Below are 27,739 nucleotides of genomic sequence, written 5' to 3' on the forward strand. Positions count from 1 at the left end.
GGCACAAATATTAAACAAAGCTGGGAAGAAATGCAGGTATTAAAGATAAAATGAACTCTGTGAATTGTTGGGTAATTCAGAAAGCACCAGCTGCACCTGGGACACGCTGCTGGTGTGGAGGAGAGAAGGAAAAGCCAAAGCCCTGTCCACAAATGAGATCCAAACAAAACATGAGCATGCTCTGTGCAGCACCAGGCCTGCAAGGAGCAGCCAGCAGAGGTAAGAGAATTTGGAAAAGAACAGCAAGAGTGCAAACAGGAGATGCATCCAGCCTCACCTCCCGTGGCCCCTGCTGAGGGATCCCAGCCACGTTCATGGAAATACCAGGAGTTCAGTGCACATGGATTTATTGAGGCAAGACCAAACCCCAATTGAATTACAAAACATCTTTTGCTTTATTAGCTCAGATAGAAATAGAATTAAAAAGCAGCAGCGAGGCTAACCGTGTAGTTTATCAGGAAAATTTAGTTACACTGCACTGAGATGTCAAAATGATAACGAGTGTGGTGACTGCAGGGATTCCTGGTGCACAGGGGAGCAATCAGTCTGCACTGGGGCTGAGGCAGCAACAAAAATCACAAAAACACTGGCAACATTACCACACTGAGATTGTTTCTGAGTTTAGGATTACTCCAGGCAGAACTGTCTCAGCACAGCTACTCTGAGCAGCCGAAAGAGGAGCAGGACAAGGTTTAAATTTGGAGGAGGTGGCAAGGTTTTAGTTTGGAGCCTCCTCTTCCTCCTTAATAGCTGCTGTTAATGCCATGCAGGTCTGTCAGGAACAGGCAGATCAATAAAAAAGAGACAGGGCAAAATAAGCCTAATAGGTCTCTACCCAATGCATTTTACGACCCCGGGTTTAATTGCACAAGGTGCTCAAACTTATCAGGAGCTGCTAATTATGATTAATCTATCCAATTTAGCCATCTCTAATTAAAAACAACAGCCCACAAACCTTACCTCAATGGCAGGGTGGGAGCCTGAAGGCAGTGGGAAGGGAGTGACAGCCATCTGGTTGACTGCATCTTCACTTCTGCACAACAAAACAAAACAAAACAAAACACCACGTTACACACCAAACCAGGGTGGGCAAACTCTTCCTTGGAGTTGGCTCTGCCCATGGAAAAAACACCCTCAGCACCATGACAAGTGTTTTTTATCCTTTTTGCTCTGGTTCCTTGCTCCCCAGCAGATCCCATCCCTCCATGGGAGCAGAGGAGGCTCATCTGGGACACACTGACATCCTGTCCTCTGGAAATCCAATTTTGTGTGGATTAGCTGAGGATGCAGTTGGAGTTTATGGTCCCTACACATCCATAGATGTGCTCACATTTAGTCAACCCCTTTTAATGGTCTCTACGTCTGTAAACTGCTTGCTTATAGTTTCACATGAAATACAATACCTGTTCTAATGTAACAGATTGTTTTTTCTTTTTTTTTGTTCATTTTTGCTGCAGTCTTTTCTAAAAGATTCAGTGTAAAAACTTGGAAAAGATTTTATAAAATGCAGGGAGAAGAGGAGATGAACACTGATTCTCCCTACATATAAAGTGAGTTGTTTTTCCAAAATGCTTATGATGTATGGCATCTTTTTCTCTCTCTTTAAAGTGCCTCTGAAGCTGACATCTGATTAATTTGTTTTTTTTATTTAACAGCATTCTGCCTTGCTGATGCTTTTCCTCAAATGCCATTTAAACAGATTTGTTTTCTGGAATTAGCTCTGTGTTTTTTTGGCCTCTGTAAAACAAAACCAGGTAACAGATGACTTCAGTGATATCATTTAAGGTAAATCATCACAGAATCACAGAATGGTTTGGGTGGGAAGGGACCTTAAAACTCATCCAGTGCCATCTCTGCCATGGCAGGGACACCTTCCACTGTCCCAGGCTGCTCCAGCCTGGCCTTGGACACTTCCAGGGATCCAGGGGCAGCCACAGCTGCTCTGGGCACCCTGTGCCAGGGCCTGCCCACCCTCACAGGGAGGGATTTCTTCCCAAAATCCAACCCAAATCTACCCCAGCCAGCTTACAGCCATTCCCCCTGTCCTGTCACTTTGTGCCTTCTCCCAAAGTCCCTTCTCCAGCCTTTCTACAGGAGAGATCTGGGATGCTGCTGCTTCTTAGATGAAGGGAAGTGACTTCTCCAGGCTCTTCCAGGTCTTATTTTCTCTCTACTACACTCCATGTTACCATGACACAAGCAGAATATTTTCCTCTTTAATTTCTGGGACAAATTATTATACTATTATGTTCTAAACACATTTTATGGAAGTGCCTGAAAGAAAAAAAAGTCTCATTTTCCTCCTGAAGGGTTAAAAGATATGGAGCTAGCAGGTTCTGATCACTGAGAAATAACTCTGTGAACCAACAGCTCTGAGCACAGAGGCATCTGAAATGATAAATCCTGCAGGCAAAGGCTGGGGAATTCATGTCCTTATCTGCAAGCACACAGCCCCACCATCCAAAGGAGCTGGCTGGGTGCTGCTCAGAGCTGCCCTGGCTCCAGCCTCTCCTGCTGGCCCTGCTCAGAGCCCTGCAGGAGGGAGAGCCCAGCCTGGGAGCAGCTCCTGCTGCACACACAGGGCAGGACAGGCACCCAGCCCTGGATTTCTCAGCATTTCACAATTCCCAAGTGCATCTCACCCCGCAGGGCAGATTGGGCAAGGATGTTTTCCCTGCTCTTATCTTGGTGAGACATCGATCTCCTTATGCCTGGAGCTTTTCTAGCCCAAAGGATCAAATCACCCAGGCATTCTGTGATTTTGCCTTGAATGGAGAGCCTTTTCTGACAACAGTTTATGTGAAGTACAATCAGCATGAAAACCAAAAAATGCTCAAAATGCAGGCTGCAAGCTGTGCAATTAGGGGCAAACATGGAAATAAAGAGATACATAAATAAAGAATAAATAAAAGTGTATTAAATTATATATTAAAATACAAATATAAAAATATATAAATATAAATATACAAAATAGAAAATTATATGAACTTATAATTATAGAAAATTATATAAACATATAAATAGAGAAAATGATATAAATAAATAGATTAAAATAAATATATAAAAAGTATATCTATTTTGTATATATAATATATACATATATTTTGTATATATTATATAATTTTATATATATATATATATATATTTAAAAAATATATATATATTTAATATATTTTGTAAGAAATACCCTAAAAATTGCTAGACAGAAACTTCATAACAAACTGGGGTGTAATTAATTTTCCAAACTAGTTTTCACTTCATACACAAACACCTTCATAATTTTTTTACAACAGTGGGGAAAAAATATCTTGATGCAGCTTTAAGTGGATGGCCATTTTTATTCCAAGCAATAAAAAACCACTTATGGTAATTCCCCTGGGGAAAAAAAATGCAAAAATATATAAAACCCCAAGGTTGCACAGTGTCACAACTTGTAATCTCCCCTGCTAGGACTCGTACATATTTAAATACTTTAATGCTGCTTCAAAGGAGATTGCTTCAAAGCAGAATCAAAGTGGGAATATATTTTAAAGTGACAGATCTAATAATAAATTGCTGTTTCTGCTCTCCACTTCCACAAGTGTCCTCAGCTAAAATGTGAATTTATTTACGACTAAAAGGAGCAATCATTTTCTTTTGATGCAGGGGCAGACATCTCAGAAGTCTGAACATCACATTCAAATCACAGTGGCTGCAGATGAGCATTCCACAGATTTGCCAACAGTTGCTCCAGAACCACCTCCAAAAAAGCTGCTCCCAGCTGCTGGTGCTCAATCCTGCTTGGGCTGAAGGAGTCTAAACCTTCACACTCAGGATAAAGTCTTCATTCCTCACTGCATTTTACTTCTTTCTAATCTAAACAGGACCCCTGGACATTCCCCATCCTGTCTTGCAGACCATAAAAAATAAAACTCCTGATGTTCTGCTCCATCTGCACCTTGGCAGCTTAGGCAAAGGCAAATACCTTTGTTAGTGACTTAAACACCACAAAAACTGGGTACAAAAGAAGCCTGAAGAGAGCCAGGTGCAAAGAGAAATCCAAAGGGAGAGCCCAGGAAGGTGCAGGAAGGAATGAAGGGAAGAGAGATCCCAAAGCAGACCCACTTGGAGGGGCAAGCCCAGCACCTGAGTGACTGAATTCACCACAGGACACCCTGAACTGCTCTCTAGGGGCTCCTGACAGCTCCTGACTCACCACAGAGCTCCAGATGTCCTCTGCATGTCTGAACCAAGGGAGAAGAACCTCCTGAAAAATATCTGCAGCCACCAACACCCAGAGAGCATTGGGCAACAGCTTTGCAAGGGGCTGTGGATGCTTTTGTGGGAGTACATCAAGAAGCAGAAGGAAAACCTAAGAGCTTGTATGAAATGACACAAAATTTTAGATAGAACAGAGCTGTGGAACAAGGGAATAAATGTAAGGTGACACCAGGATATAAAGTCTTGCAAATTACTGAAAGCTTTTAAATGTATATGTAAATAATAGTGTAAAAATGCAATAATAGTGTAAATAAATGTAGAACAGGGGAATAAATGTTTCTTCCATAAGGTGATACCAGGATATAAGTCTTGCAGATTATTGAAAGTTTATAAATGTGTATGTAAATAATAGTGTAAATAATGCAATAATAGTGTAAAATGTAATAGTGTAAGTGTAGAACAAGGGAATAAATGTTTCTCCCATAAAGTCACACCAGAACATAAAGTCTTGCATATTATTAAAAGTTCATAAATGTATATGTAAATAATAGTGTAAATAAATGCAAAAATAGTGTAAATAAATGCAGAACAAGGGAATAAATATTTCCTCCATAAGGTGACACCAGAATATAAAGTCTTGCAGATTACTGAAAGTTTATAAATGTATATATAAATAATAGTGTAAATAAATGTAGAAGAAGGGAATAAATGTTTCCTCCATAAAGTGACACCAGAATATAAAGTCTTGCAGATTACTGAAAGCTTATACATTTATATGTAAATAATAGTGTAAATAAATGCAATAAGAGTGTAATTAAATGTAGAGCAAGGGAATAAATGCTTCCTCTGCAAGATGACACCAGGACATAAAGTCTTGCAGATTACTGAAATTGAGTTTATAAATGTATATGTAAATAATAGTGTAAATAATGCAGTAATAGTGTAAAATGTAATAGTGTAAATGTAGAACAAGGGAATGAATGTTTCTTCCATAAGGTGACACCAGGACATAAAGAATGGCAGATTATTGAAAGCTTATAAATGTGTATCTAAATAATAGTGTAAATAAATGTAGAGCAAGGGAATAAATGTTTCCTCCATAAGGTGACACCAGGACATAAGTCTTGCAGATTGTTGAAAGTTTATAAATATATAAGCAAATAATAGTGTAAATAAATGCAATAATAGTGTAAATAAATGTGGAACAAGTAAATAAAATATTTCCTCCATAAGGTGAAACCAGGATATAAAGTCTTGCATATTACTGAAAGCTTATAAATGTATATGTAAATAATAGTGTAAATAATGCAATAAGAGTGTAAATAAATGTAGAACAAGGGAATAAATGCTTCCTCTGCAAGATGACACCAGGACATAAAGTCTTGCAGATTATTGAAATTGAGTTTATAAATGTATATGTAAATAATAGTGTAAATAATGCAGTAATAGTGTAAAATGTAATAGTGTAAGTGTAGAACAAGGGAATGAATGTTTCTTCTGCAAGGTGACACCTGGACATAAAGAATGGCAGATTATTGAAAGTTTATAAATGTGTATGTAAATAATAGTATAAATAAATGTAGAAGAAGGGAATAAATGTTTCCTCCATAAGGTGACACCAGGACATAAAGCCTTGCAGATTATTGAAAGCTTATATTGTCCACATCCTGCTTGTTAAGTTAAAATAAAAACCAATCAAGATCTTGTATTTTCTCATCTTTGTCTTCCCTCTGGAAGCTCCTTTGGAAAAGAGGAGCTGCAGGAGAGCTGCACACTGAGCAGACACTCTGGGTCTCTCCTCCAAGGCAGGACCTTTGTGCATCTCCCTGAAAAATCTCTGCCAGAGCAGCAAGAAGAGTCTTGTTCTGCACTTCCTCTCCTTCCAGCCCCAATTAGCTGGGAGCCACAGGCACACAGGTACTTTAAATGAACAGCTAATGTTCTTGTGAACTGCAGCTTAGGTCATCACAGGTTCTGAAGGAGCTCAAATCACTGAACTTCCTGAACCACTCCTGAGCCTGTTCCCACATGTGTATGACAGAGAGGAGGAAACAGCTCTGGAGAAAACAGGAAAAGTTCAAACTTGCACTCACACAGGGCCTGGCAAGGGCTTAGGTTTAAAGCTTTCCCACATGAAAGAACCTCAGCAATCAAAGCAAGTAAAAACAGGAGTTTATACCCTTAAAATATGGCCAATTATGTAGGTTTGAACAAATGTAAAAATCATTTCTAATTTTAATTATTTCAGAAATAATTTTTAATAATTTCCTAATTATTATAGAAATAATTTCTAATAATTTCCTAATTATTATAGAAATAATTTCTAATATTTTTCTAATTATTGTAGAAATTATTTCTAATAATTTCTAAAGCATGGCAGTGTTTGTGAGTGGCCCTAAACATAAGATGTCACTTCTAGAAGCTCTGAAAGAAGAGTCAAAGTCACAGCAGTGGGGGTTGTTGAACAACCCAGACACTCCCCAGTCCTTGGAGCAGAAGGATCTCTCTCCTCTGCACATCACCATAAATAAAAGGAGATTGCACCTGGAAATGGAAGGAGGGGTTGGGTGACAGATTTGTGGGCTTCACAATCCCACCAGCAGGAAGCAACAATATCAGAGCAGGGGCTGCAGTGTGGGAGGGCTCAGGACAGATGACAGATGGAATTTAAATCAGAAAAATCCCTCACTATTAAAGCATTTCTCATGGTTCATCACAGCACAAGGCAATTTTCTTTTAAGGGATAAAGGTAGACCAAGGAGTGACTCACAGGGCTGAGCACAAAGGGAGGAGGGTTTGAAATCAGTGGAATTCACTTTGATTCAAGCACTCAGCTCTATTTGATCTGCTTGTTATACCAACACTGAAGCACCAAACCAGATTAAAGGCAGTTAATTGAGCATGGAAAAAACACTGAATTTGCTGAATCATAAAGTTATCACTGCAAAAGAGCATTCTGATATAAACTGGATTTCCTACTCCAGATGTAAAATTTAATTATATTGTTTCATTCTGCATGTTACAGGGATGGACTTACAACACAGGACCAAAACCCACAAGGGGTAGAAACACATCTTATTTTGGGAACTGGGGCACAGACACTCCTAAAAGAAGCAGGTCCCTCTCTCACATTATTACCTGGCTAATTCCTGTTGGAGAATCAGAGCAAGGATTTCAAGAGGCAACTAAGACATGACATCCCTTATTGCCCCTAAAAGAAAGGAAAGTGCCAGTCTAATTGCAAATCCTTTAGATGCTCTTAGAAGCTCAAGTAATTAATGAGACCCCTGGGAAACAGGGCTGTGTTAAGACTTATATTTTGGAATCTGGCCAAAATCAACTGTTTTAAATAATCATCGTCAACTTAATTGAGGAAAAGATGCTCAGAAAGCAGAGTGAGAAGCCTTCAGACATAAGGGGGTGTCTGTGATTCTCACAGCAGCTACTGAGCTGTGTCTCATCAGCAAAAAATCCAGGAAAGGGTGGGAATGCAATTGTAACACTACCTAGGTGTAAAATAGTGTGAACAGGCTTTTATAGCACATGTGGTAAGGCAGGATTTCAGTCAGGATTTCAGCAAAAAGTCCAGAAGGCTGAGGATACCTTTTATCCTTTATCTTTGTCTAGAAAAAGAAATAAATGTGGGGCTGGAGCAGGATAATCTTGAAGGTCCCTTCCAAGCCAAACCATTCTGTGATTCTCTGGAGTTATTTAATGATAGTTATTACAGCTCTCACAGAAAGGCTTTTCTGTGCCCAGGAATTTCTGGGCTTCTTTCACAACTGATTAAGGAGTTTATGGAAACATCCCCCTGCCCTGCACATGAACCACAACACCAGGAATAGGAAAACCTGGATGCTGTTTCCTGCTTCCAAGGGGAAAGCAGCATGGTTATCACTCAGCATCCTGCATCTCAGGGAAAAAAGGCCTCAGGGTATCAGAGAGGGCACTGGGAACAGCCCAGAAATTCCACCAGCTTGGCTTTTATGGCCTGAATCAGCTCAGTCAGGACCTTTTCAGGCTGTGGACTGATGTGTTTCTACAAAATTACAATCTCCTCAGGTTTTTCACTGGTGAAATGAGAATATTTGTATTTTGATGAACGTGAAGGCCAAATTATTTTCTCTCAGAGCTCCTGCAGTCTGTGTCACTTTGCTATGGTGAGCTGTGGTGTAACACAGCCAAAACACCTCCAGAGGCACAAAAAGGCCACAGCTCATGTTTTCTCTCAGCAGCATCCACTGGGTTTGTGGTCTGAGCTGGAGGAATGGAAAGCACCAAGACAGACTGGGCTCATGGAACAGGGCTTGCATGAGAAGAGCAAATAATTCTAATTTGTCCTTAAAATCCACATTTAAGAGAGACAGTCTAATTGGTCTTTGCTAGAACTCGAGCACACATCAAAAACAAGGGACACTGGTTTTCTCCCCATGTTTGGGGCAGTGCTGCAGTTCCTAAGGACATCCTCTCAGTGGGAGAATTCCCTTTTATTGCTGCCCCAGTGCCTGCCTGGGCTGAGCAAACAAACCCATCAGCTCTCAGGGTAAGGCCCAGAGCTGTGCTCTTGGGAAGATGGAAGTTTGCACCCTCAGCAGCAGCATTTAAAAGCAGAAATTGGGTTTTTTTTTTTCTGAAATCTCTGAGATGGAAACATGAATCACCCAATGGTATTTCCAATATCTATTTCTAGTATATCTTGAATATTTGAGATAAATTTTCACCTTGAAACTCACAATAAGAAAAGGAGAATTTTAGCTAAGAACCTACAGGGCCTTTGTGTCTCAAAGGGCAGAAGACAAACTGAGGACCTAAAAGACACACCAAGGATCCAAAAGACACACCAAGGATGCAAAAGACACCCCAAGGATCCAGAAGACAAACCAAGGATCCAGATGACACACCGAGGACCCAGATGACACACCAAGGATGCAAAAGACACCCCAAGGATCCAGAAGACAAACCAAGGATCCAGAAGACAAACCAAGGATCCAGAAGACAAACCAAGGACCCAAACGACACACCAAGGATCCAGATGACACACCAATGATCCAGATGACAAACCAAGGACCCAAATGAACACACCAAGGACCCAAAAGACAAACCAAGGATCCAAAAGACAAACCAAGGACCCAAATGACACACCAAGGATCCAAATGACACATCAAGGACCTGCAGCCCATGGGACTGGCTCTGCCAGGGCTCATTCCCCGAAGTTCTGCTTGGAGCACCAGGGAAGGAGCCCCCTCTCTTGGCTTGGGCTCCCACAAGTGGGAGTTTTGGCTCTGGAACCTCCAAGCAGCCCCATTTTCCACAGGCAATGAAACAATGGCGAGCGAGCTGTGGGACGTGACGCTGAATTCTCAGTGGCTGGGGAGAGTAACCCAGGAGCTGCAGGCAAGAGCATTAATCTCCTCCAGATCCTCTGAGCTGCCAAGGATAGCAACTCATTGCTGACAGTGCTAATGCTGCTCTTCCATCACTGCTGGGCACGCTGCACCAGGCAGAGCCGTGGCAGTAAATGCACACATTTATATGCATCCAGCCCCAGATGATTACATTGTTCACAGGGAGGCTGTGGATCAGCCAGGAATATCAAACAACAGCAAGTATGATGGAGGTGTTGGTGGGAAGAGCACCTCATAAAATGGCATGGGGGTGAAGTGCCCAGCAAAAGTCACAGCTGGAATTTATTCATAAATGCACATCTGTGAAATTCCAGCCTGTTAAAGCATGTATGAGTCCTGGGAAAGAGGCAGCTTTTTCCCAGACCTCCTGCCCAGGGTCAGAAGAGCAACACTTCCTGAACTACTGAGGGAATGCACGCAGGTGTCTTTAATTCATGTACAAAGAGGAAAAATTTTCATGCTTGGAGCAAAAGAAAAATGCCCACATGTAATTTTTATGCAGATGAAAGGGTGTTTTAGCATATTCCCTCCCACACAATCCATCCCAGTGCTCCTTGGCACAGCCAGCCTTCCCCTCTGCACAAACAAGCCCCTGCTCACTTTCAAAATCCTCTTTTGATGCCCACACAAAGGTATCCTTCAGACTTCCTGCTCCTTGTGCTTCATCCCTGCTCCTCTCCAGCAATCCCAAGCCTCTGCACCATCTCCACTCCCTCCTGGCTGGATGAACAAGCTGCCCTCTCCAACCCTGTGCTGAACCATCCCAAAGCACTTTAGGAAGTTGTGGGAGAAGCAGCTCCCAAGCCCAAGAGGAGCAGCTCAAGTTCTCAGCAGACACCCCTAAAATAAGCATTCATTTCCATATTAGATTTTTTCTTTTTTTTTACATTATTATGGAGAACTCTTGAACTGTTCCAAGGAGCATAGTCAGGGAAAAGGTTTATTCAGCTTCAAAGAGCACTGGGGAAGTTCAGCATGTGCAAAGCAGGCTAAATATGTAAATATGTAATGGAATGAGCTAAAGGGCAACAAATGTTTTGATGAGAATGGTTCTTACCGTATGAAAACCAGCTTGACCTTGGATGGGGCAGTTTTAATGATTGCAGAAGCATTCTGGTGGCTTCTTCCATACAATATCTGATTGTTTATCTGTTAAAAGAAAATGATTTTCATGTAAGTGGAGGAGTAGACCTTGTTCTAATTTATACCACCGAGACTTCCATGTTTACTGTGGGATAAGGAGATAAGACTCAAAGAAAATGTGGTCTCCAAATCTTGATCTATATAAAACAGGAACCAATGCAGAGGTAATTCACTGTTATTAGCAAACCACAAATGAGAGAATTTTTGTTTTCCACAGATCCTTTGAACGGGTTTTAAGGATTATTCCCAGATTTTTGGAAAGCAACTTGATCTGAGGAGAATCATATAGATGTGACAACAGCACAGATGTTTGGATGTTGAGACTCCTGCACTTTGCCTGCAGGCTCTGGCCACTGAGGAGAACTGGCTGCTGAGACTGTGCTGACTCCTCAGCTCTGCTAAAGGAGGCAGGAGTGACAGTCAGAGAGATGAAAGGCAATTTAAGGACGTGGTGCTGCATCCCTTTTGCTGTGATGGATCCACACCTGAGCACAGCAGCAGGCACCCAGCCCTGCTCTGGACACAGGGAAATGGGAAATGCTGCAGCTGCCAGGGGAAACAGCCTGGCCAGGACATCACCCAGGTGGGCAGCAGGGCCAGGGCACCTGCCCTGGTCAGTAGTGGGGCAGTGACCAACCTCCAGCCCTGGGGGCACTTCTGGGGTCCCCAGTCACAGAAAGAAGGACATGGAGGGGATGGAGGGTGTCCAGGGAAGGCAACAGAGCTGGGAAGGGGCTCAGCCTGGAGCAAAGGAGGCTCAGGGGCCCTTGTGGCTCTGCACAGCTCCTGACAGGAGGGGACAGCCAGGGGGGTCAGGCTGTGCTCCAGGGAACAGGGACAGGAGCAGAGGGAACGGCCTCGAGTTACACCCGAGGAGACTTAAATTGATATTTGGGACAATTTCTCCACAGAAAAGGTTCTCCAGGCCTGGCACAGCTGCCCAGGGCAGTCCCCATCCCTGGAGGGGTTTAAAGCCCTGTGGATGTGGCACCTGGGGACATGGGGCAGTGGTGGCCTTGGCAGTGCTGGTTGGACTCTGTGTCCTAGAGGACTTTTCCAACCTAAACAATCCTATGCTTCAATGCTGCAGTTTCTTCCTCCCACTCTAAATTTACAACATAATATTTACATTCACATTTGATATACCAATGCTGCTTAAAACAATAAGGACAAGGGAGCCCAGGAACAATTCAGTGGTGATTACAGAAGGAATTTTTGTTACTGCAGATGTTTTTGTTGGATCCTGGGTTTGTGATCTTAAAAGGATTTTTTATTTTTTTTCCATTCAAACAAGAAGTTAACAGGCCAAGTCTTCCAGCCTGGTGTGATATGGGCTAGGCAGACACATTAGGAGGATTCACAAATCTTATTTTCAGTAGGTCAAAACATGATGCAAGTTCATCAGTTAAATAAGGACAATGCAAGGACAAGAATAAACCCCCTTACACTTGGTTACTGACTGGGACTGAGGTGAAAACTTTCACCCACCAAGTCTTTCATTGTACAAAGAGGGACCCCAGCAAGGTCTAAAAGGAAATAATATCACTTTCCCAAAGAGTTAATATGGTTCTGTCTGCAGCTGCCATGGAAAAGGCAGGGGGAGAAGCAACATCCTGGACCATGCTTCATTATTCCAACATCAATTTAAATATCCAGTGGCAAAAATGAATGAATGCTCAGCTGCATTTTGCCTTCAAGCTCAACTTGAAATTTTCAGTGAGTTTGTTGACTTAATTTCTCTAAGTCTGAGAATAAATTGTTCGCTGGGAATACTGCATGCTTTACAAATTGTTTGGATTTAGTTAAATTACCATCAATTTTCCTAAACAGCAGACTTCTTAGATTAAAATTCATAGGCTTTACTCTGGTTAAATTAATCCTACTCACTACATGTATCAAATAGTCCAAAATTTAATTAGCTGTGAGCTGGGTCTCTAAGTTATAATTATTTAATTACTCCAAAATGAAAGCATAATCAAAGCAATAGATCTCCACAAGGTTTTGGACTGTCCTACAGAGTTATTACACCCAGTATTAATTTTGCTTTTATTTTTTAAGTACACTTTCTTTTGCAAAATAAATCAATGCTCTGTTAGCTGCAGATACCACAGTGATGAGCAAAACACCAGAGCCTGCTTAAATAAAACAAAATAGAGAACATCTAGGATTTCAGAAGAAACATCACTTTAAATATTTCAAATTAAGTAAAGTAACATGTCAGATGAACCAAATAGTACTCTAGGAGTCAAAGCCTACAAATCTGTGCTGTACTTTTTGCATTAGAGATTAGAAAAGAAAAACAAAACCTGGACTGAGCAAAAGAAATAAACTGATCTAAATCAACCTCAACTCTTCTTGAAATGTCTCTTTCCATAACTCCTTGGAAAGCCAGCAAGCTCAGAGAAAGATAAAAACCTGCTGCAGGTATGAGGTCAGGTCAGCCCTGGAGTTCAGCCTTTAAAGCAATCCCACATTGCTTTATGGCAGATTTAATCACAGATCCCAAATGTACTGGTGCCTCCACCTACAGAAGTTTTGGTTTACAGTTCCATGCACTGAAGTAGCAGAAAGTACAAACTCACTGAAATCCGAGCTCTTGGGTTCAGAGGAAAAAATCTCCAGGATTGTTTGCTTCTCAAACTTTAATTTGCAGAAGAGAAACATTAGATATGGATATTAAAAAAAACCCCAAAAACCCAACCCACACTGTTTTTACTACGTGGCAGTAATGGAAATCCATAAAATTAGTATCATCTGATTTTTATGAAAATCAAGTTAAATGATACCCCAAAGCTAGTAAAAATACTGGCTTAGCTTTCTGTAATAATTATTTCTTTGTACAATGCACTGGGTTCCTTCTTACCACAGGAATTGCAGCATTTCAAGATACAACCAGGCTCTCTGAAACAATGGGGAAAGTTTCAAAGCCTTTTTTTTATCAGTCAGATTTTACATACTGAAACCCCATAAAGTACACCGAGCTCCCAGAGCTTGAGGGAAAAAAAATGGGAGAGAAAAACTAATTAGAATGTGAATTTCCCTCACCAAAATTCTTGCTGGGCACATGTTTAAACATGTGCATCATCTAAAGTGATCAACAGAGCATGAAATCTGTAAGGACAGAAAATATCCTGCTCTGAGCTGGCAGCTGATCCCTGTGGCTCCCCACCTGGGGAGTGTGGAGGAAGGACATTGGGAAGCCACAGATCCCTATGCCCTCCTGCCCAGCAAGCTCCCCCTGCCAGCCTTACCTGCTGCCAGCCTGGAAACCACCACCCAGACCCAAAAAGCACACAAAGCACACCAAAAAAGGGTCTGCAGCCTCCTCTGCAAAGGGCACTGGAGCAGCTTGTGCAGAGAAGCTCCATCCCTGGCAGTGTCCCAGGCCAGGCTGGACAGGGCTTGGAGCACCCTGGGACAGTGGAAGGGGTCCCTGCCCAAGGAATGAGATGAATTTTAAGGTCCCTCCCAACCCAAACCGTTCTGTGATCCTGTTCTGAGATTCCACAGCAAATAAACTGAGAATTCAATGCCAACCCCCCACACCTCAGAACAGAAATGGCATTGTGACTTTGGCTGGGGAGCTCATTTACTTGGGCAAAATTCTGCTGTATCTATTATATTATTACAGCATAACTTCTATTTATCTAAGCACCTCAAAATAAAATAGCAATAAAAATGCATTTAGCACAAAAGCTCTCTGGCTTTGAGCTATGGCAAAAATGGTATAAAGAAATAAAATGCAATAATTGTCACCTGGGCAACAGTCCAGACTGGACAACAGGCAAACTTCTACAGTGATTTTTGTCTGAAGAGTCAAAAAAAAAAGAGCTTTTACTCTTTCAAGAGGTGCTTGAAATAAAACACAGAAAGGGTTGGGTGGGAAAGGAGCTGGAAGCTCAGCTCATTCCAACCATGGGCAGAGAAAACTCCACATCCCCATGAGCAGTTTCTTCCCAAACCCTGCCCCATCTGCAGCAAGAGAAGGGGAGATGGCAGAACGTCCCAACATCAGAAATTCAGCATAAGAGCCTGGCTTCATAAGCCTGGCTTATTAACAGAACTCAGCTGACTTTCTCCTGGGGAGATGATAATAATAATAATAATGGTGATGGCAGGGTGGATTGTTCAGTGTGAGCAGCAGCTCCTGGCAGGACAGGCTCATGCAGAGCTGGGGAGCAGCAGGACACGAGGCACAGGTACAGCTCCAGGTGACCCTGCTGAGGGCCATGCTGGGCACCACCAGCCCCAGCACTGAGCCCAGCCTAACAATCAGCCCCAGCATTGAGCCCAGCCTAACAAGACACCAAGCAGGGCAGACACCTGCACTAAACCAGCATGAGAGAGAGGCAGGAGCACCACAGATGGTTCCTTTGCTGGGAAAAACAGAAAAGCACGACTTGTGTCCTGTTAAAAAAATACTTTTCTGTGCAGGGACCAAATTCTGACCCAAGTAGTTTTCCCACATGTATAAAAGAAGGATGAAAGGATCTTCTTCCCCCGAAAAGCTGTTTTCTCCAGCCACATAGCCATCCAAAATACATCACTGAAGAGAAATTAAAAAAAAAAATAAAAACCAAACACATGAAGGTTTTTGATGTGACCTTCATTTCCCTCCATGTCAGTGAAAACAAGCCAGGACCATGCCCCCACAAGGCTACTGTTTGCAGAAGCTAAAAGTGAGCTGGTATTTCATTAATTCAGCAACAAAAGATTTTATGAATAAGGAGCTGAGGCAGCCCGGCAGCATCCCGCATCCTTCCATTGAATCCAATCAAACCAGAGTTCAAAAGGAAAGGAACAGGTAACATCTGTCTGTCTGTCTGTCTAAATGGCCACCCCATCAACCTGAACTCCAGCAAAAACCACAGGGAATGATCTGCACACCCTGCAGGATCTTTAATGGAGCCAGACTGTCCAAATGGGGCAGCCCAGAAATGCCAGAGGCTTCCCAAGATGTGAATCCCTTCTCTTGCTGAGGCTGAGCTCCAGTACTGAAAACTGAGGTGCAATTAAAGATGCAGATGCAAATGTGCCTTAACCATGCAGTCAGGGGAGAACCAGCTGTGAGTTCTGCCATCTCACTGCCCATGGCCAATGCACAAACCAGCCCTTTGTGATGCAGGATGTTTGAATTCATCCTTTCCTACAAGGAACTGCACTCCTGCCCACTGGAGGCACATCTTTAACTGGATTGCAAGGATAAACAAGGGAGTTACTAAAGTCTCCTTGGATTTTTATTTGAATCTTGGCATTTTTGAGATGGAGGATCTCACTTTCCTTCTACTGAAGGAAAAAGAAAAAACCCAAACATTTTATTTCCAACTTAACAGGGAGAGTAACGAGGGAAGCACCATCACTTTGGGAAATGCTCCTTGGAACGTGGCTCATCCATGCAAAACCCAGCCTTGGGATTAATCCCTCTTTCAAGTACTTAACTTCAGATCCTCTGCTCTGCCTATGATATGCAGAGGAGAACAGTGCCATGAGTTCTTTCAACACACCCAAAATGTAACAATTTCCCTTTTTTTTACCATTAGAATTCGGTGTCAGGGACAGAAAAAACATAATCTGAAGGAGAAAGCAATTTTCCTAAGCTACTCCATTATGGTCCAGACCTTCATACCTTTCCTCACACTTAAAATGAAATCAGCTTCAGATGATGGTGTTTCTATAGCCAAAAAAAAGATCTTTCTTGTACTATGTCTATTGAAAGCCCCTAATTACAGAACTATTAGACAATGACAAATGCTTGGACAATTCTGACTATTCCCAGGGCCCCCCCAGGCAGCCAAACTGCTCTTTCTCAAGTCAAGAAATGTGAAAAAATAGGTGGTTTTCTGATTGCACAGAGAGCTGCTGAAAGTTCAGAGCATCACCACCCACGGAGAGCAGCAAATCCCTGCTCCTCAGGGAGAGTCTCTCTCCAAGGGCAAGATCCCCAGGGAGGGATGATTTTTTTAGACCACTGAAGCAATCACCACGTGGGGAATCACTGCAGGTACAGCAGCAAAATGTCATTTTGCAACAGCCCAAAAGCCAGATGAAGTGAAGGAAAAGCTGTGCTTGCAGGCTGAAGGTGAAGCAAGGAGACTGGAGGAAAAGTGAAGACAAAATACTCCACTTGCTAACGAGCCTCGTGGGTGAACTCGTGCCAGACACAACTACAGAAAATAAGTATTTTAACTTGCAACAGATCAAAACAGATTACAGCATGAAATTTATTTTCAGGATGGGGAATATCCCTGTCATCTGTAAAAACACATATGGCAACGTTGAGGGGGTTTTGGCTTTTTTTTTTAACGAAAAGTGTGAATTTCCCTGTAAACCACACATGCACTCCAAGGATTGATTTACTGTCCCCTTCCTGCCTTCCAACAGCCCCTCCCCAGGCAGAGCTTGTGAACATGCTGAGAGCACAGACTTTGCTGACAAGACATTGCTTTTCACAGGCCAGTGATTTTTGTTTCACTGCAAACACATTTACCTGCCAAAGGCCAAGTTCTCACTTGGCATAAATCAGCACAGCTCCTTGCTCAGCCACCTAATTCCACTTCCAGGCTTTATTTAAAGGTTCAAGATGCCTCTCCCTCCCTGCACACACTAAAGGGAACAATTACCTTGAGGAGCTCATCCCCAAGGTGCATCCAGGGAAGAATTTTACCTAGAGAAGTTAATCCCCAAAGTGCATCCAGGGAAGAGTTTTACCTAGAGGAACTCATCCCCAAAGTCCTTTAAGGGAAGAGTTTTACCTCTAGGAGCTCATCCCCAAACTACATTCTGGGAAGGATTTTACCTCCATCCCCAAAGTGCATCCAGGGAAGAATTTAGCTCCATCCCCAAAGTGCATTCAGGGAAGAATTCTACCTAGGGGAGTTAATGTCCAAAGTGATCCAGGGAAGGGTTTTACCTCCAGGAGCCCATCCCCAAGGTGTATCCAGGGAAGGGTTTTACCTCCAGGAGCTCGTCCCCAATGTGCATGCGCCCGTCCCGTCCCGCGGGGCCATCGGGATTGATCCCAACCACGAAGATGCTCATCCTGGAGCGGTCCTTGTTGCCAGCCAGGCTGAGCCCCAGCCCATTCTTGTCTTTCTCCAGCTCAATAATGTGCAATTCTCCCGGGAGATCTGCATATCTCTGCCTGATTTTTTCTGGGAAGGTCAAAACACAAAGGGAGTTAGAACATAAAGTGAGTTACGTGCAGATGTTCAACAACAGGCACAAATATGCCAGAAATTTATGGCCTCTCAGCAAATAAGTGTTTTTAACAGAGGTCTTTTCAGCACAGACTCTAAAATATCATTTGCTCTGCGTGTATCAGTCACACAGCAAAATGCAGCATCAGCTGCAAATACTGTTCACACAAAACCCACGCTATTTTTAATTATTTGTACAACAGCCTGGTTCCAAACCAAAACTTTTCTGAAAGGAGGGTAAACAAGGAAATTCCAGAGGCACCTTTACCTTACAAAACCTATCAAATTCAGGAAACTCTCGTAAAGTTCGAGCTGGTTAATTAACCACTGTGGGAAAGTGAAGCCCTTAATGGCCCAAACATTACTGCAAGCTCACATCTCAAGGTAAAACCTTCTGCTTCCTCCTGGTGACTCAGGAATCTTCTCAGCACTGCTCTGCTTAACTCCACGGGCTGATTAGGCAGAGCAGATGTCAGGGACAATGGAGATGAGTGATTGCATTTTTAAATGCAGCCTCACCTGATATTAAGGTAGTTATTTGTCTTTCATCTGCATTTCAAGCAGTCCTGTGACAGAGCTCGATATATTTACAAAGTTACTGGGAGCACACAGCGTGGCTGGGGAGGCTGACAGGTTAATCTGAGTGTCTTTTCACCACTGGCATACAAACATCCATCACCACTGCTGGGGAGGGCAGTTCTGTCCTGTCTGCTTTCCCTCTGCAGATTTGAAAGCCAGTTTAAAGCACCACCTGCACCCTTCAGCTGGGCCACACATCTGAAAGAGCAAGTCAAAGTACACCCCTGTGGCTGGGTGTCACCTCAGCACAGAGCCCAAGGTGAGAGGAACTGCTGCATTATGCATGAAAAGCAGAAATAAGGGATATTATATGTTCAGCCATAGCCCTGAGTCAGCAGCAGGAGCTAGATCAATATTAGCTACTAGCACCCTCCTGGGGAAGCATATTTTAATAGTATGATTTAACTGCTGTAGTGAATGTTCCCATGACAACAAGAAAGAGGGAAAAGAGCTGGGGAAGGTGAGAAGGAGGCACCAAAAGTGAATAAAACCTGCTGAGCAGAAGGAAGATGTTTCTTCCACAGCCCCTGTGCTGTCAGGGTGATTCAGCTGAACATGGGATGCTCCCAGTGGCTCTTCTCTCCAAGGGTCCTTCCTGAGTAATTGTTCCAGCTGCAGCAGCCCCTTGTGCCTTGGCAGAGCCCACTGGGACATGGAGAGCAGCTTCCCATCTCCAGCACCAGCTGCACCCAAGAGAATTACCCACACTGAGAGCAACCAGCTCTCCCCTTGCTGTGTTTACAGGCTGAATTTTCCTGCCACGCTCAAAACCCCCAGTGCCTGAGCCTAAAATCCCCAGGCTGTGATGTTATCCCTGGAAAGCTGCTAAAGCCCTGCAGAGCTCTGCACAAAATGAAAGTATCACCAAAAATATTAGAAAGCTCATTTGTTATATTATATGCCCCCAAAAATTCATGTAACTGTGTTAAATAAATGGCAACCCATGTAGCTGCATGGTTCTCTAATGCATTTCTTAACTAATGGGGTCAGCTTGTAATTAGAGGTGTGGTTTGCTACATGGATTTGGAAACTGTTTTGTCTTCTTAGTACCAGAACAGCAAGACAGGAAGGGTCTCAAAAATGGAGTTTCTGAAAGCAAAGGAGATGCAGCCCCACCTGGCTTGGTCACAGCACTAAGGTTTAATTTCTTTGCCCACGAGGCCAAGTCCAGACCTGAAGAGCTCTAAGGCATTTGCTGCCCACCACAATCAGACAAATAACTCATTACAGCACAGCAAGGAGCTGCAGCACACCCCAGAACTGGGCACCAGCAGAAAAGGGTTTTTCTCACTGCTTGCATTTTTGTGGCTAAAACCAAGAATTGGAGCTGGAGGGCTGCTGTCCATCACCTCCTGCCACAGCTCCCTGCACTGCTTGTTGTACAAGGGTAACACACCTCAGTGCTGCTTGCCAGGAGCAAGGAACATGTCTAAAGCATCAGCTGAACAACTCACAGCCAGGTGCACAGACAGGAGCTGTGCACACACACACACTCTTAAATGCAGTGCAGGTGGAGCTGCACATCTTCAGAGGCTGCCCCAAAACTCATTCCTGGCTTGTGACACTCAGCCCTGTGACACTGCAAGCACTCACTGCTCCAGCCTCTGCCTGCAGACAGAGTGCTTCTGGGACTAAATCTAATTCCACAGTGTTTCCTCCCCAAAAGGAGTTTTCTCACCTGAGAGAAATGCTGGCAGTTCAGAAGCACATGTGTATTCCTTTCTGATCTGGGCTGGAACTAAAAGTGACCTTTAGTCCCTCAAAAATCAGCGGTTTGGGCAATTTGTCCCTGGGATGGGCCAAAGCCCCACTAAAATTCCTGTGTTGGGCCAGGTCTGGAAACCTGGTTATTGAACCTCAGCTGTGCCAAATACCCCACTGTGGGAACAATCTTTGGGTAAAGAAAAAATTCATCTGGGCAAAGGATGACTCCAGGGTTGGTTGCTTTATTTGTTAAGGGGCTGGGTTGTTTTCTTTCGGGTTTTTTCCTAAGTGTCTCCCCTGTTGCATTACTTGTTGGAGGAAACCCTTACTTACAACAGAAGGAAGCCTCTGTGTGGACTAAGCCCTTGATTCTGAATTATCACATTCATTTCCAAAGCAACATGGTTTGAGATGGCTGGGGTGACTAAGAGGTAAAACAGAGGGAGGGAGGCAGGAGGATGCTCTGAGCCAGCCCCATTTCCATCCTGGCAGGAGGCACTGCTGGAGAAGGGACAAGTAGAGACACCCCTGCTTCTAAAACCAACCCTCTGCTAGCACAGGCTGCGTCCTCCCTGACCAGCAGAAGGTTCTGGCTCTCCCTAATCCCACCTCCTGCAGTTCAGACCTTGGAAGGGCTGTCCTGGCCGGGCAAGAAATGACAACAAATTCCCAGCGGTGCTGCCTCCTCATCCAATCTGCATACAAATATCCTCCGGGCATCCAGCTGACTTCCTACAGCACTGCCATGGTTAGCCTCAGCTTGCTTCTTAATAAGGATCTCACAAAATCATTTTAAACAAGTATGTGCTGCTTAAACAAACCTGCATCTAAGGCATCTTCTCCTGAATGCCTTTTTCAGCTGTTTTTTCTCCCCTCCAGCTGGTATCAGTTTTCAGCTGGCTGCCTAGGGTTGGGGAGCCAGTTAGCATCTGCTTTTGCAAAGGATTCCATTATCTGCCTTCATTACCAGATACTTTACACGAGGCAATTGTAATTCTGTTGTTGCTGCACCACACATGGGACTCGGTGTCTCTCTTGTTTTGGCACTGCTCGGGGCTGTTTCCACATTCGGGGACAATATGCCCATCACAACTTCTGCAAACACATCTCACCAAGGATATTTCACCAGCTAATACTGCAGCCAGCTCCTCTTAAAAAAACACCATACAGATGCAGCATGAGCCAAAAGCACGAGCAAACGCTTTAGTGATCACTCCTGCAATGATATTTCCCTGCTATATTAGCAGACAATTACATTTCAAAGGGAAGCCCTGGAAATGGAAGACAACTGCTCCCAAACAATTTGCTATTATGCTGCTGCATATGTTTCCCTGCCTCAGCCACTATTCCTATTATATTAAACAGAGAGATAAAAGAAATAAATGGGGACAATGTGGTCGGGATATTGGAGTTTGCATGATCTAGTACTGCAACAAACACACGATTTATCTGCAACACCAGACCCAGACACGACTTCTCAGGAAGGCTCTTTAAATGACAGACAGATAAATGCACTTGCAAAGGGCTGAGGAGCCTGTTTCCCAAACCTGCTGAAACCTGCAGGTAAATGGGCTGAAAGGGAAGAGGTGCTGCTTTGGAAAATGGTCTCTCTGCATGATGCAAATGAGAGTCCACCCAGAAAAGGTAAAAAGAGGAAAGAAAAGGCTCTGGGTGACTCAGCAAGGTGATCTGGTTTAGTACCAAATGCTCGATATTAAAAATGTCAAGGCAAAACATAAAGAGAAGAAAGACCAGAAAGAGAGACAACAGCTGATATTTGAATATAGAACGGGATGCTGAGGATTTCCCATCCCTCTTGTGTCACCTCAGATCTCTGTTAGCAGCATGTGCTGGCTTTTGGAGATCCCATTCATCAGCCTAGGCTCGTTCCAATGCATTTATCTCCCATTTTTACCCCATAGCACAAAACCTGGCTCCAGCCCTGGCCCTGCCCAGCAGAGCTCAGGCAGTGCTGCAGCACCACTGCTCCTCACTGGGCAGTGACAGCCATCAGCATGCAGGCAGCATCCCCTGCACACAGCCAGCCCTGCATACCAAGCAACCAATTCCCTCCTTCATTTCACTGCAAACATTAAAAAAAATTAATGTAGGGAGTCCCTTGAAAGCTAACCCTAGAGCTGTGAGGGCAGCACGTCTAATTTACTGATTACAATTTACAAGAACCTAAATAAGCACATTGAAGGGACCATAATTGAACAAATGGGGTTTAGAATTCTCCCACTACTAATAATATAATAAGCTTATTGTTTTAATCTTCCCACTAGCCCTCTATTCAGCTCCAAGGAGGCAGACAGTTCTTCAAACCTTATCTCAAAAGTGATGCACTCATCTGTTTTCATAAGCTTTCAAGAAAAAAAAAAGAGTATTTCTGTAATGCTTTCCTAAATTCCATTAAATCACTACAATTCTTGTCTCAGTGATCGGCAAGAATGAGAAAAATAGGGCAGCTGTACTCAAAAATCTAAATGGAAGGGCCAGAGATGCTGCTCTCAGCAGTCCCCCTCCCTCAGGTGATGAGAGGTACATCCTTGTGAGTGCTGTTATCTCCAAACCTGGGGGCAGAGAGTTCCCCTGACCCAGAGACTCAGCATCCCCCCACCATCTTCCCATGACATCCCTTTGGCAGCACTCTGCTCCATCTACACCATTTGGAAATCATTTCCCAAACCTGAAGTGATGATTTGCAGAGAAAAACAAAACTCAGCATTCCTATTTTCCCTTTGGCAGACTTAATTAATTCTCCCAGTTAAGAAAAAGAGCTCCATGGCCCCTTCTTCCCCAAAATACTGTCAGCCAGAATACTCCAATATTACTTTAAATTCCATGAGGGAGGGAGCAGGCACCAGGTGCCACAAACAGCCCAGGTGTGGGCTACACATCCTGACAAATACAGCTCACCTGACCTGAAATGCAAAACCAGCAGGCATTAAACTCTCCTGAGACAATATTCTTACCCTAAGCTGAAGGTTCCCTCTTTTCTTCTTGTTTTGTCTGAAGGATCTGGGCTCTTACTTGGGACCTCCAAGTTTCTTCTCACTGCTCCCTCCAGCTCAAGCTCCAATTGTGTTTTGCTCCCAGCTCACAAAAGGAAACTTTCCTTCTCTCCTTCAATCCCACCTGTCCCTCACATCACTTTTTACAGCAGAAAGTGGAAATTCCTGCTGGTGCTTGTTAACCCACCCAGGAAGAAGGGGATAATGAGAGCCTCCACAATCTGATTCAAGCACCATTTCAGCCTTTAGAAACTGTTAACCATTAATTACTCCTTCCTAGAATCAAGGGAACCATCCCACCCTCAAAGGCAACAGCAGGGAGAGAAGTGACTGAAAACCAAGGGAACTATGGTGCATAACACCAGAGAGCACCTCCCATGCTTGCACCATTTCACACCAACATTTTGCACAAATGGAGTTTTGACCAAGAATTGTTTTCCTTATTCAGGCCCAAAGCTTCCCTCAAAGGCTGCACTTCCACTACACAACATTTAAGCCCTCTGAGGAAGAGATATTGTATGTTTTCCTTTTTTTAATTAGATGAGAAGGCCATGATGAGTCTATTCACACCCATGTTTATCCTTTAAAAGGAGATTTAGTCAAAGTGTGGTAAATAGAGCATCCCATGCTAATAATTGGTGATTATGAGGGAATCTGCCTTCCCCTGCACACAATCCTTCCACTCATTTGCCTTTCCAATGATGCATTAACCCCCAGGAAAGCACTTGGCTTTCCCCAGAAGTGACCTCCTCTGGGTGCAGTGCTGTGGCAATCAGTGGCTCACTGGAGCTGAGCTGGGAGAGCCCCTGCTCCAGCTGGAGCTCCCGAGGTCCTGCAGGAAAGCACTGGCACCTCTGGGGCTCTGGGTGCTGTGGTGGTGCTCACAGGGGTCCCAGGAAGAGGCAAGAGATGAGGATCTGGCTCCATGATTCAGAAGGCTTGATTTATTATTCTGTGATATATATTATATTAAAACTATACTAAAAGAATAGAAGAAAGGATTTCATCAGAAGGCTTGAAAGGAAAGCTGAGAATGGAACCAACAACAAAAGCTCCTGACTCTCAGAGAGTCCCAGCCAGCTGTGATTGGCCATTAATTAGAAACAACCACATGGACCAACCAAGGATGCACCTGTTGCATTCCAAGCAGAAGATAATCATTGTTTACATTTTGTTCCTGAGGCCTCTCAGCTTCTCAGGAGAAAAAAGTCCTAAGGAAAGGATTTTTCAGAAAATATCATGGCTACAGGGTGCTTCCTCCAGATAGGAGACACACTCCTGGAGCTGCACACTGCCACTGCTGGATTAAACACAATCAAACAGCAGCTAAGACCTTTGATAAAATCCACTGTGAGGATACAAATGGTGGTTTTTTAAATTAAATCACATTGTGGTTATGCCTGGGTCATGAAATGCCAGACTGAAGGCATTTTTGGAGTAATTAAATCCTTAAAATGTGAGGTAAGGCTCCAGTGACAGCTGCTGTAGACCACGTTTGAACAGAAAAATCCCACAGAAACAGTCTAATGTAAATATCCCCGTGTATTTTGTGGCACTGTGCAGCTGAAGTCACTCAAAGCCAGCACCCTGCACTCTCCTGAGCTCCCCAGCTCGGGAGCATCCTGGAGATAAGGCTCAGTTATCTCTGCTCCCTGAGGAAAACAGCCCTGCTGCTGCCTCCCACAGCTCTCAGGGAAGGCTGGGTGTGAGAACAGGGCAGGAACATCAGGAAAGACTGCAAAGTCCCAGGGAAATTCCAGCTGTGCAACAGGGATCCTTAAGGATGCACCAGCACCAGGCTCCAGCTGCTTTAATGACCCCTTCCACACCTCAGCTTTTGGAGAATATCTCCCAGCTGGGACAGAATGTCTTTCCTAACCCCCAGGAAAGGTGGGAGGGACCCACAAGGCTCATCCAGGTCCTGGCAGGATCAGTTTTTCTGCCCTGCTCCTGCTCACTTTGCTCTGCTAGGATCTATGACCCGTTCCCTACATGTGGATTTGAGAGCTGCTCCTTCATTTGATGTGTCTGAATACTGGGAATTCTAATCCAGGGCTTTCCCCACTTGGCCTCAATGCAAACAAATGAAGATTGTGAACATGTGAACTCTCCCTCCCCTGACAGGAACAATGTGAGCTGATCCTGACAGTGGTTTATCTTGAATAATGATGTTCCACAAAGGATGGGCACAGCCATTATCTGGGAATCTTTCTGTATGGAGTCTAATTAGAGAGAGCCATGCCAGACTCTTGTCAGAAACTGAGAGTTTGTTACCTAATGAAGACTTTTAGGGGACCAGTGCTAAGTAACTGCAAGAGGCAGCACACACAACACCTCTCAGAAGTCGAGGTGAGGAGACATTTCTCGCTTAGTGATTCATTTAATTCCACTAATTTAAGAACCTGCACTAAAAGCCTGAACCTCCACCCTCTAGAGTGGGACTAGAGAAATTTGGATTTAACAATAAAGACTTTTTGAGCAGCAAACACAGCCTGTGTTGATGAGTCCAAAGACCTACACAACATCCTCCAAGGAAGGTCTCCAGGGGAACTGCCAGGCGCTGCGAAATGTAGGAAAAAACTCCAGCAATGTAAAACTTCACATAAAATCCCAACAGCAGCACTAACAAGCCATAAAAATAAAAAAAGACTAGGGAGCTGGTTGTGGAGGAGCAGGTGAAGAGGAGGCAATGACCCTGGGATAAGAGATGGTGGAGAATCCCAACCTCCCTTTGCTGGGGCAGCACAGCCCTGTGACACAACAAAGCCACGTCACAGGGACTTGACAATGACTACACAAAACTTTTGGATTAAAATCCCCCACCCCAGAAGTCTTAACTTTGCTTGCACAGCAGTTCTGAAATGTGCTGTGACAGTGATGAAACAGATTAGAGCTGGATGAATCACTGGGACTGCAAAGCCCAGGAAAATGCCCACGGAGCTGGGCTGGGAATTACTGAGAGAGCCTCAACAGCAAGAAGCCCCACAGAAGATTGATCATGACCAGCTACTTCAGTTGGGAATTAATTCAGTGGCAATCTTAATGATAAATTTTAATCCTCTTTTCTATTTTTGGGTTTTAGTTGTTTTGCTGAAGATTGATTGTAACTGTCAAGCTAGTTACTACCAAAATAGATTTACTTGCACCAAAATATTGTATTCACATTGCACGTTCCTTTTTTAGGCCTGCTGTGGGGATCTAAGTATTTTAAGTATATATAAAAGCTATAAGGAAATATAAAATTTACTATACATTTGGTGAATTAATTAATCCCATCAGATATTGTGAAGAGCTTTCCTTCTATACTTTATATTTTTCCTGACAGCATATACTGTTTGCATTTGGAGAGACATGAGGATGTAATTAAAACACAAGCAACAGCTTCATAATAAACACACTGCACACAAACACACCAATTATAATTAATACAAGAAAAAATGCCCTCACTGCCAGGTTTTCCTTTAAAACTGGGCTATTTAACAGAAGCATTGTTATTCTCCTGGCAGATAATGGCGGGTCTGTGGTGATCAAACCTGTTTTTTTATTTTTTTAACAGCCCAATTTCCACTCTGCCAAGGGTTCTGTCTCTGGGTTTCACACACAGCTCGTTGTGCAGAGACCTCAGAGGAGGCTCTGCCACCCCACAAACACTTCCACAATTCTCCAGCTGACAACTCTCAGCTTCACACTCCCAGTTTTTATTCGCAGGCCAGCAAAGAAAAATATCCTCTCTCAGCCCCTAACAAGTTGCTCAGGTTTGATAAGCTGTTTTCTTTCCCTCTGAAGGGGCTGTGGAGAGAAAAGCTCTTTGTTTCAGGCTGCTGAGGAAAAAGGCAAAAGCTGGGTTTTTACTACGGTCAGTGCTGGGTCCAGATTCCTCTCAATTCTCTGGGTGCACACATACTTTAAATGAAAAAAGCTATTCAGGAAAATCATGCTAATGGGTCAGAGCATGCTCAGATCTCCTTACAGATTGCCTTTTAAAACTTCCAGTCTGTGTTAAAAGCAGAAAATGTTCAATTTAAAAGGAAATGCAAAGCCAATTTAAATTAAAAAGCAGCTAAGTATTTTAAAAAAGCAGCATATTTAGCTTTTAGAGGACATGAGGTGATCAGTCATGAGATGGACAGTGGCGGGTCAGATTTTTCATTTATGGAAAAGAGCCCCACAAGGCTGCTCAGGTGGTTTATCTCCTCCTTCTTTTTCAAATTTAGGCAGCATTATTATTATTATTATTATTATTATTATTATTATTATTATTATTATTATTATTATTATTATTATTATTATTATTATTATTATTATATTTTTATATTATTTTTATCAGTATTAGTATTTATTTTATCAGTATTTTGTTAGGTTCATAGCTGCTCTGTCTTCCACCAAACTAATTACAGCTCCTCAAACAATTGCAAACCTGACCACTTCTGAGCTTTGAGCTATCAAACTGTACTTGAGTCACCAGGCTCTGTTTAGGTGCAAACCTGAGTTTCCCAAT

At 43.3% G+C, this 27,739-nt stretch overlaps 1 protein-coding gene across 4 annotated transcripts in view; it reads right to left on the minus strand.

Moving 5' to 3' along the window:
• PATJ (PATJ crumbs cell polarity complex component) overlaps positions 1-27,739 on the minus strand; it is a 141,031-nt gene that overhangs the window by 39,422 nt on the left and 73,870 nt on the right. For all 4 annotated transcript variants that reach the window (XM_030226602.2, XM_030226601.2, XM_018912523.3 and 1 more), the window contains 3 exons: positions 17,703-17,899; positions 10,663-10,754; positions 961-1,033 (listed from right to left, as the gene is read on the minus strand). In XM_030226602.2, the coding sequence (XP_030082462.2) occupies positions 961-1,033; positions 10,663-10,754; positions 17,703-17,899 (362 nt within the window). The remainder of the gene's footprint in view (positions 1-960; positions 1,034-10,662; positions 10,755-17,702; positions 17,900-27,739) is intronic.

This window comes from Serinus canaria, chromosome 8 (genome assembly GCF_022539315.1).
Source record: "Serinus canaria isolate serCan28SL12 chromosome 8, serCan2020, whole genome shotgun sequence".
In the NCBI taxonomy this organism is placed as follows: Eukaryota; Metazoa; Chordata; class Aves; order Passeriformes; family Fringillidae; genus Serinus; species Serinus canaria.